Source organism: Erpetoichthys calabaricus, chromosome 13 (assembly GCF_900747795.2).
Source record: "Erpetoichthys calabaricus chromosome 13, fErpCal1.3, whole genome shotgun sequence".
Lineage (NCBI taxonomy): Eukaryota > Metazoa > Chordata > Cladistia > Polypteriformes > Polypteridae > Erpetoichthys > Erpetoichthys calabaricus.
The window spans coordinates 105,479,845-105,490,573 of NC_041406.2; the positions used below are offsets into that span (position 1 = coordinate 105,479,845).

Sequence of the window (10,729 nt, forward strand, 5' to 3'; positions counted from 1 at the left end):
ACTGCAGAGCGTCTTTATGTGAAAACAGCTGTGTCAGATGGGGTTGTATGGATTGATTCTGAATGCGACTGCGAGAATGAAAAGTGAATTAAAAAAAAAAAAAGCTAACCTTTACCAGTATCATAAGTTACACCGGCTGTTACAGACTGAAATCAAATTTTTGTTGTTGTTCTAAAATTGTAAGAATAAGAGTAGTTCACTTCTCGAAGTGGAGCCGTGCGGGATCGAACTCGCCACCCTCTGATTCCCAGTCAGGAACTGATACCATTACGCCACCGCGGCGGTTGTAGTAAGAGTGTCAATGTGGCATGCTAACGCGGCTTTTTTTTTTGTGCAGTTATATTTTTGAATAAAAAGCACACGTGTTCTCTTATTTGTACCTTTTGTGAAAGTGTTTCTTTGATATATGGACTTCAGGCTTCATACGTTATATAGTTTATGCCTACATTTTGTCATTTACTATTAGAATATGAAAAATGTTTCTGTTTTAAAAATGTGTTTGCACAGACTACTATAGAAACGGAACACACATGAAGTGCTTGTATTCCAAATAACGATTTATTATTTCCACTCTAAAACTCCACTTCAATCCCAGATAATCAAATCAAGGCAAGGCATGAGCTAGGAGAAGTTCATTCTAAGTCGGTGGGGGGATGGAATAGCTGGCTGCTAGTAGCTTGTGTTTATCAGCACATTTAGATGACAAAAGACTCTGGCGGAGAGGTGCAAACGGATTTAAGATGCGATTTAAGGTGGGACGGATCTACGAGTTTTTCGTAGGCTCTGGTAATTCTAGTGTTAAAATCACAAATCCCAGTGCATTCTTCTTCTGATAACTGGCGACTCCCCTGCTTCTCCCATCCAGGCAATGCACCAGGGGAGTCACCCTAGTTGCAGCTGACCTGCTCTGCCTGCTGGTCTGGAGGCTTCCTGATCCCTGGCTTCGGTTCTGCTCTCCCCAGACCGAGACTTGGGTTCCCTAGCGACCAGGACGCTCATGCTGGGGACTCCACCTACCGACTCCCGCTGTCTTCCGTGGTGAGTCATCCTTCTTCCAGTCACTCCCACTCTTCAAAATGCTCAGCGGGAGCGACCACTACCAACTGCCCTAGGTGTCAGCCAAACACCCCACTAAGGCTCACTGCTCAGCTGCCTTCTACACTCACTCACACTGGCTTTCTCTTGCCTGCTTCCTGCTGCCTTCTTCTCTTCTCTTAACCTCTGTTCACTTCCTTTTTTTCTTGTCTTTTTGCCCTTCTAGCTGCCTCGCGCTTCTATTCATTACGGGGACGTGGATCAGCTGTGGCAATCAGCAGCTCCCGGGAACAATTACGGATGCGGATGACTCCTTACCTGTGCACTTAAGCAAGGATCGCCTGCATCACGAATTCCCCGGGAACCGATCCACCACACTACCAGACCCCCTCTCTAAGCCGCGAGTGTGGCAATTATTTATTTAAAAAGTGGCCTCTTTGACGTGAGCTGTGGACCCGCTTCACCACAGTGATACATCACTCCAGAAGAGCACATTTCCAGTGCTCCATAGTCCAGTGACGGCATGCTTTACAACCCTCCAGCTGACTCTTGACATTGCATATAGTGATCTTAGGCTTGTGTGCAGCTATTTGTCCATGGAAACCCATTTCATGAAGCTTCTTACACTTAGTTTTTGTGCTGATATTGCTTCCAGAGGCAGTTTGGAGCTCTGCTGTCAGAGAGCAATACAAGATAGATGATTTTTATGCAATGCTGTCCATCCCCCTTTGGCTCAGTTCTGAGTGTGCATGGTTTATTACTTCATGGCTAAGCTGTTCTTGCTCCAAAACACTTTCAATTCATAATAATAGTACTTACAGTTGACAGTGGGAGATCTATAATATACTGTGGTAAGATTAATTATTGGCATAAAATAGAAATCAGGGCACACTTTCACTTTCACATTTTTTGCTTTTGTTGTGATGATTTGAAAAGTTTTTTAGTCTCATGTTTTCATGGAAAATGAAATTTAAGTTTATGATTTAATACAAGCCATTAGTGACCAGTGCTGTGCATAAGCAAACAATATGAAAAACATCCGTTATAGGGATCTCACATTACTTGTGTTGAATAACCCACATGTCACATGTAGATTCCTCACAACATATAACATGCATACATTTTCTTTTGCTAAAATATTTCTAAATATATGCATCCAGGAAAATTAGCACTCATCATAAACAGAAATCAAATCACATGGGATTGAGTTTTTGATGTAAAGATCACTACAAAACACATGGGGTGTGTAATATAAGATTTTTGGGAGGAGTATTTCTTTAAAGTCTTAGATTCAATTAACACCTTGTATTTGTATAGTTATGTGAACTGAAATGCGTTTTTTTGCATCTAATACCAGTAACTAGCAGGTATTCATGATAAGATAAACGGATCCTGCACTGAAGCTGCTGACTGAAAATCATAACTCTATGAACTGTACCTTAACAACTCTTTTAATATTAAGGGCTCATTGGGGGTTGGGGAGGAAAGGGGTTGGAGAAATGAACTCTAATTAAATAATGATCATTTTAAAAAGGAATGAATTGTTAGAGAAAGTATTTATGTTTACATATAGTTACTATACAGAGGGTTAGATATCTAAGTGGTTATTCTGAAAATGTCACACAATCAGTGGTCACTGAAATCTGTCAGCTCAGTATGTCTTTATGGATTATAGTATAGCATGAAAGTAATTCTGTGAGTTAAATTTCATTTCCACCTAATGTGAAGTTCAGTTGTCTGTAATTTCTTGTGATTTTTATTGCCTTGTACAATAGGCCTCAGCATTCTAGACTTTATTTTCCCACATGGCAGTCCTGAATTCTTCCCATCATCTATTTACAGATGTTATCCAAAAACCTCAGGAAGGCCCAGGGGAGATGGGAAAGCCTGTTGTTATCCCAAAGGAGAACCAGGAAAACATGAAAGAGTTGTTTAAAATCAATCAGTTCAATCTTATGGCCAGTGACATGATAGCACTTAATCGATCACTGCCTGATGTTCGCTTGGAAGGGTAAGTACATCCAAAAACAAAACAACTTTTTTTTCTTTATCTTTTTTCCTATTTTTCTACTTCATAAGTTTTGCCCAAAGATATTTTACCAGCAGTGTTGCTTTACGTGATGCTTAAATACAGAAATGTGTACATGGCAGTAAAATCCTTAATTTGCTTAATTCTAGAATGCACAGTAGAAGACTTCTTAACATCCATGTATTCAAAATTAAAAATTTGTTATACAGATAAAATTGTATATGGGTGATTTGGAAACCAGAGAATGAAAATAAGCTATAAATCATGCAATGGTAATATTAGTAAAACTAATGCAGTAACTTTCTACAAAGTTATGGGGTAAAAAAGAAATGTTTTGAAATTATAATCAACAATATTTTTCTCCTTTGTTTTGGTAAAGTTTACTATTACTAATTGTTGCTAGACAGAGAAATAATTTTTCTGTATAACCAGAGGGTTTTTTGACCTATATCACTATGATTCAGTTAGAAGCATAATTTGACCAGCTTTTTATTTGAGTGGTATATTCATCTTATCCAAAATATTTAGATTTTCTCAAGTAAATTGTGTAGCTCTGAGTTAAACTGCCCTTCCACTGCAATAGACTGTAGAAGGTGTACACAGAAATGCATTAGATAGGCTTTAGTATTAGAGACATTAAGTCCAGTTGTGATGCAGTAATTCTTTGTGTGTTGAGTTTAGTTTGTATAAGTAGGATGGGTTATTGATTTGAAATATAAATGAATTAATATGAGTCACATAAATTTATGAATGCCGATAAAAAATTGACTTGAAACAAGGAAAAAGGAGAAAAAAAAGTAAAAAGAAAAATCTTTGTAATTCTTCAGTACAGCAGCTGAAGTTTGGGAAAAAAAGAGGTTTGGCATCATAGATTGCCATTGATTGCATAGATTTTCCAAGAAAATAGTCAGTGTGGGATTTCGTGAGGGATAGCTTAATTAGCCTACATAAAACATGTTGACCTCTTTTGCTGATGTCACTTGGTATACTTATTTTTTGCTTGACAAATTCTCAATTCTAGATTTCACACAATATTCAAAATATGTTTCTCTTCCTATGAAGAAACAAAGTAGTGACTGATGATGGTGAAGTGGAAAAAAACCTCTAGCAGGGGTATTCTCCAGAGGGGGGAAAAAAAAAAACAACCTCTTCACTGTCTCAGTTGTACTGTGATGTTGAACAAGGCCCTGTGATGTTAGTAGTGCTATCTCCAGAGATTCTTAGCTAAGCCATAGGAAATGTGTTTTAATCAAGCATACTTTAAATGTCTCTATACAACAACTGATGTTAGCACTGCAGATAAAACCTTTATAAGTCTCTCCCACTGAATTCAAACTCTTCCTCCCCAGAGATTCCAGTTTCCAAAGTGTAGCAAAAGATTTAATGGGTTGTTATGTTAATTTTACATTATTCCTAAACAGATGCATAGAGCTTATCATTAAAAATGCAATGCAGACTTTTCAGCTTTGCTTTTGGCTGTCTTGTTTTTGGGAAAAAATGTCCTTAATAAAAGTGTTTAAAAATTAATAAATCATGGCAAAAATCACCAAGGTTTAAACATGTTGGGAGAATGAATTAAATCTGCATGTAACTGATTTGATAATAAATTAGGTAAACTATACAAATAGAAAAATTCTCCATGGTTTAAATGTTTTGTAAAGATGAGTTAATACTCCATATTACATATTTAAATAACTAGGGGGCTTCGCCCCCTGCTCGCTTCGCTCGCCAACCCCCGTGTTTGGTTAATCTGATATACAATGTACATTTTTTTTTTCTTTGGAATTGTTTCAATTTCATTATTTGCACTTTTACTGTAAAGCTTCATTAAAAACAATTGTGTTTGGAGATGCATTGTGACAATGCCTGTAAGTGAATATTGTTTCTGTTTCTCTAATAAATAATCTGACTTTTTCTAATGTTTGTCCCAGTCATTTATCGATTGTCATAGCAAATGCTATTCTGACGGTAAACTGTAAACATTTTAATACGAATGGCATATCACAATCTCCTCTGGTGTGTAATGTTATTTGCGGAATATATACATAACCTTTCTTTTTTGCCTGTTAAAATTTGCATCGCTTCTCCGTGATCATCAATATACACCTGACCGAATTGTGTATTCTTTGAGATTTAACTTGTTGTTGCTTTAACTGTTCCTGGACCACAGATTCTCATAGCGTATGGTCCATTATTGTGTAAATCCACGTTTTATGCATTGAATGATGCAAATGCGAAAAGACTTTGTTGTTTACTCTTTGCCTTTTATTTCTGACCTCGATTTGTCCTGCTATTTTTTCAATTACACCTGGCTCTGATGATTAATCACCTTTTGTTTGCGGTAATGCGATCTTTTCTATCTTTGCTTTGATACTGTAGCGAATGACATGATAAAGTGTCACAAAAGTTTTACTTGAACAATCGCAGACTTCCTAACCCCAAACACAACTTTCTAGCACCCTCTCCATTGCCCCCCCTCACCGCATCAATCAATACCCCGCTATCAGTCTTCCGTGCTGTACTCCGCCCTCCTTCCATCGGACCTAACAGTCACTTAAAACCAAACAGCCCTCAACCTGGCTGGGATGCTACAATACTTTTGGAATTTACTGCTTTCATATTCTGTACCTTTCTCTGCATGTGTATCGCACCATCGTTTGTTGGAGCCTTTCGAATTGCACTGCTTTCATAATCTCTTATCTGCTTTTTTCACGTTTCACTCTGGGGCGGGGGGCTGAATCCTCTTTTTTGTGTGTCTGTGTCATCACCTGTGGGCGCGTTGCCTCATTTCTTATTTACGTCAGTTGAGCTCCTTTGCTTTTGAGCCGTGAGGCGTGTTGGGTTTGACTATGCTGTGGTTTGTGGACGTCTCGGGACTCCTTACATTGTGAGATTTGACTGTGGGGCGGGACACCGAGGCCTCTTGCGTTTGTCTGTGAGTACTCATATTATTGTATTACTGTAATGTGATGATTCACATATGCTGTGGAGTCCGGATCTCTGGGGGGTGTGCCTGCGGTGTGTTAAACGCGTGTTGTAGGCGCACGCACCTTCCGTACTATGTCGCGTTTGACTATGCTGTGTAGTGTGGACGGTTAGGGTTCCGTATTGCCTGTGCTCGTTGCTTTATTTCGTATTTTATCTATGGGGCTTCTGTACCATCTCGGGGGTCTGCCTGTGGTGTGTTGGACGCGCGTTGTAGGTGCCTGCACCTTCCGTAATATGTCGGGTTTGACTATGGTGTACTGTGGACGGTTAGGGTTCCGTATTGTCTGTGCTTGTTGCTTTATTTCGTATTTCCGTTAGGTGAGCTGTCGGCACCTGCGCACTATGTCTCCTGTGTCCATCGCCGTGTACCTGGGTCCGTGCCTTCCGGTTTATCATTCTCGGTTAGTAATATGGATGCTCTAGCAAACCTACTGGGAGCTGAACATTTATATGTTCAGTTACCCATCCATCTTTCCAGTGCTTGCATACTAAAAAGTGTAAAGCTTTTAACCATGTGTTCTTTTAGATTCCATGCTGTAGGCGATTCTATTTGTAAGTCTGGTGCATTTTCTGAGTTTATTTTGAATTATTATTCTAGTCTATCAGGGTGAGCCATGCCATTAAAAATGAGCATTACTTTTTGTAATGGTCTTCAGCAAACATTTCTTGTGTATGAAAGGTGGATTTAGAAATGTATTTTGTTGAAAGTCCAAACCCAGTAAAATTAATAACTGAACTATTCTCTAAAATTATTGGAGAGGACTTCAAATTGGACACCAAGATCTCAGCATCTTACCACATACATGGATGGAATGTATCAAAACCAAAAAGCCTGGCTGTCCATTTCAAAAAATTATGGGTTAAAGAAAATTTGATGTTGATTCTCAGACAGAAAGAGGAGATTATATATGAAAATAACGGCATTCATATTTTCCCAGATTTCCCTCCTTCAACAGCTGCTAAATGAGTCTGATTGTACAGCATTAAACAGTGCTTACACAAAGCCAAAATCAGATACCTCTAGCTTTCCTGCTAAATTGAAAGTGATTTTTGATTATATTTTCTTCATATTCATTTCTCCTAAAGAAGCAGAAAAAGAGCTAAAAAGACTGATCCTGACATCATTTAAAACATAAACATGAGTCATATTGAGTCTTGGTAACGCAAAGAAGATTCTGCTTGAAACTTGGTCTATTTGTAATGTGCCATTTTCTATAACTACATTCTACTTCCTTCTCAGCCACTTTTTTGATTGTTTTCTCCATTTTTTCTTTTCATATAAAATATTGAAATTTCTTTCATTAAACATGAATATTTCAGTATACACTAAGTAACTAGTTATTTACAGTGTTATTAGACCATTTTTCTGCCTATGGGGACTGTTTAACATCATACCCTAGGCTTATTGTATGTGGACTGTACTATCATAAGTTATCTCAGTTTCCAAGAAGACTACTTAACATCATACCCTCGGGTTATTGCATCTGGACTGTACTATCATAAGATATCTCAAGTTTAATCTTTACTACGCAGGTGCTGGGGATTTGTTTCATTTTGGACATGCTCTGTCTCTTGGCATGTCAGAGGACTGGAACTTTGCAAAGTGTGGTCTAGCCTCACTTGGGAAGGCAATATGGGGAAGGCCTAGGTGGGGTGGGGAGAAAGAGAGCAAGTTACTTCTCATCTATCCTTCCTTCCCCAACAACTGTAAGTGGCAATATGCTATAAACAATGTACTACTTTTACTTAAATTTACAAAATCTTCTCAGAAGTCCAGAAGCAGTGTTTGTCTGACCAAACAGTGAACTGGAATGTCAAAGGTCTCAATCACGATCTAAAGAGAAAAGTATTTTCTCACCTAACAGGTGTAAATGCCAAGATAATATTTTTACAGGAGACTGACTTAATAAGTAAGAACCAGTTTTGGTTGCAAACAGTTTATATTTGCAGAATCTTTCCCTCCAGTTATACAAAGAAAAGTAGAGGTGTAGGAATCTTAATACACAAAACTATCTCATTTGTAGTGTTAGATGTAGTATCTGATCCTAAAGGAAGATAATGGCAATGGGTAATTTATTTCAATCTAAAGTAATTTTGATAAATATCTATGCACCTAACGTGGATGATAGAGTTTTCATCTATTCCTAATGTGAACAGTCATAAAATTATAATGGCTGGAGACTTTAATTGTGTTTTAAGTCCAGGTATGAATAGATCTTCAACTATAATGGCGATAACTTATAACACTGCAAAAATAATCACACAGTTTATAGTGGATCATACAGTATAAGTTATCAGAACTATGGAGTTTTTTAAAACCAAACTCAAGAGCATATTTCTTCTTCTCACCAGTACATCACAGTTACACAAGAATTGATCATTTCTTTATTGATAATAATTTATTGGCCACTGTCAAATCTTGCAAGTATGACACTGTTGTTATCACTGATCACACCCCTCTGATCATGGAGTTTAAATCACTGTGCCCTACACACTATACACTGTTGGCGTCTTTACCTCCTGTCATTAACTAATAATAACTGTACAGAATATATCTCCGAGCAAATGTATTATTTTCTCGACACAAATGCATTCTTAGAGGCCTCTGCAGGAATATTATGGGAAACTGAAGGCTTTTGTAAGAGGACAGATTATTTAATTTCTTTCCCACAAAAACTAATTGGAAACCAAGAAGATGTTGGAGCTGATCAATGAATTTACCAGAATAGATAAAGAATATACCAGGTCTCCAAATAAGACACTTTATAGGAAAAGACAGATTTTGCAATCAGTATTTAACCTCTTGACAAAAAAGAAAGAGAACAGCTCATTTTTAAAGAGAGACATCAACACTATGAGCACTGAGAGAAGGCTAATAAGATCTTAGCTCAACAAATCCACAAGCAGGAAGTTCGCAACAGAATAACAAAAATTGGAGATGAAATCATTGACCATAAAAATACAGGGTGGCCCGCCTCTACCGAGACAGCTGCATTACGTGGTGAAGAGAATAATGATCATATTTGGTACTCACATTTATAGAATCTGCTGAAAGCGATCTCCTTGTGCGTCAATACATCACTGTGCCCGTTTCAGCATGTTCATGTACACTCTTTACAATGTCATGGGATCGATTCTGCTGGCGTGCGTACAGGAGAGCCTCTGTTCTTCTTGGCATTTCAAATGGAACCTGTTGTGCACCACTTTTTCACTAACTTCTGGATGCTCGTTAAAGCCATTTAAGTGACTGTCTACATTGAGGAAACTGATCTGAGAAAATTTCCCTTGTTTCTTTGATGGAATCTGTCAGCACTTATGCTTCCACTGTTGCAATTCTTTCTTGCAATGAATCCTGCATTTTGTTAATTTCAGATGCACTAGTATGCACTGACCACTTCAGTGCACTGCCACCACAAAGTGGTTTCCAGGGTTCAGACAGCAAGGAAACAAGGCTGGTGATACAACCGCAGCTGCCTATCCGGTGGCAGATGAAACGGGAGTCATCTTGGTGGAGACGGGCCACCCTTTATAACCCACACATTTAGAGATTATTATAAGTCCTTATATTCTACTCAGTTTAAAGATGACAAGACACAATCTAATGAGTTTTTTGATACATTATAAATACCACAGTTTTATACGCTTATTGCAGAGGAACTGGATAAACCGCTGACATTCTTAGAATTACTGAATGCTATAAACTCACTACAGTGTGGGAAAGCAGCAGGCCCTGATGATTACCTAGTGGAATTTCATAATAAATTTACAAGTGAGTTAACTCCACAACATTTTTTAGAAGCTAGAGAACAAAATACTGCTTCAAACTTTTCGCCAAGCATTAATTACTGTCTTTCCAAAGAAAAGTATGGACTTTAATACACTGTGCATCATACAGACCAATTTCACTTCTGAATAATTTTAATCTTTAATGTTTGTTTAATGTAATATAATCGCCCATAAAATCTAACACACCAGAGATCCTATTATTTTTGGATGCAGAAAAGGCATTTGACATGGCTGAATGGGAATACCTTTTCACCACATTGCACAACCTCAGGTTTGGACCAAATGTATGTGCATGGATCAAACTACTGTATACCATTCCTGACACCTAGCACTTCTTGATCAAGAGAACCACCAGTTTTATTGTGATAATCTGGTATATTATTGAGCTCCTCACCCATTACAAAGAGTGATTTCAACTTCGCTTAAAAACAGAAAAGATTTATTTCAGCTGCTTATATTAATAATATTTTCTGCTTAGGTCCTGCCCAGAGATGTTGTCCACAAGGAAACGGATGTAGATTTAACAGGAAAAAGATATTCAGAAGACTAAGCTCCTGCTTTTCCACAACCATCCATTACACCACTTGCAGAGACATAACTGTTACACTGATTTGTTGGTCAATTTCACACTTGCCTCTAGATTTTCTCATGCACAAGACCCTAAACTCCTTGAACTCCACTTCTTACCTCAGGTACCTCCTCCCTAACTATAGACAGTAAACTTCATATTTCCAAGGAAGGTTTGGAGGTTCTTTTTCTGATTCTGAATTTATCATATTTGGCTGCAAACTGCTGGACTTGATGCAAGCTTATTATGGGGTACACTCATGTGCACTCTGTCACTTATTCATATACAGTAATCCCTCCTCCATCGCAGGGGTTGCGTTCCAG

The 10,729-nt window shown here is 38.0% G+C and overlaps 1 protein-coding gene across 1 annotated transcript in view; it reads left to right on the forward strand.

Moving 5' to 3' along the window:
* galnt1 (UDP-N-acetyl-alpha-D-galactosamine:polypeptide N-acetylgalactosaminyltransferase 1) overlaps positions 1-10,729 on the forward strand; it is a 510,424-nt gene that overhangs the window by 247,733 nt on the left and 251,962 nt on the right. Inside the window, exon 4 of the mRNA XM_028817413.2 lies at positions 2,878-3,046. Coding sequence (XP_028673246.1) covers positions 2,878-3,046 — 169 coding nt within the window. The remainder of the gene's footprint in view (positions 1-2,877; positions 3,047-10,729) is intronic.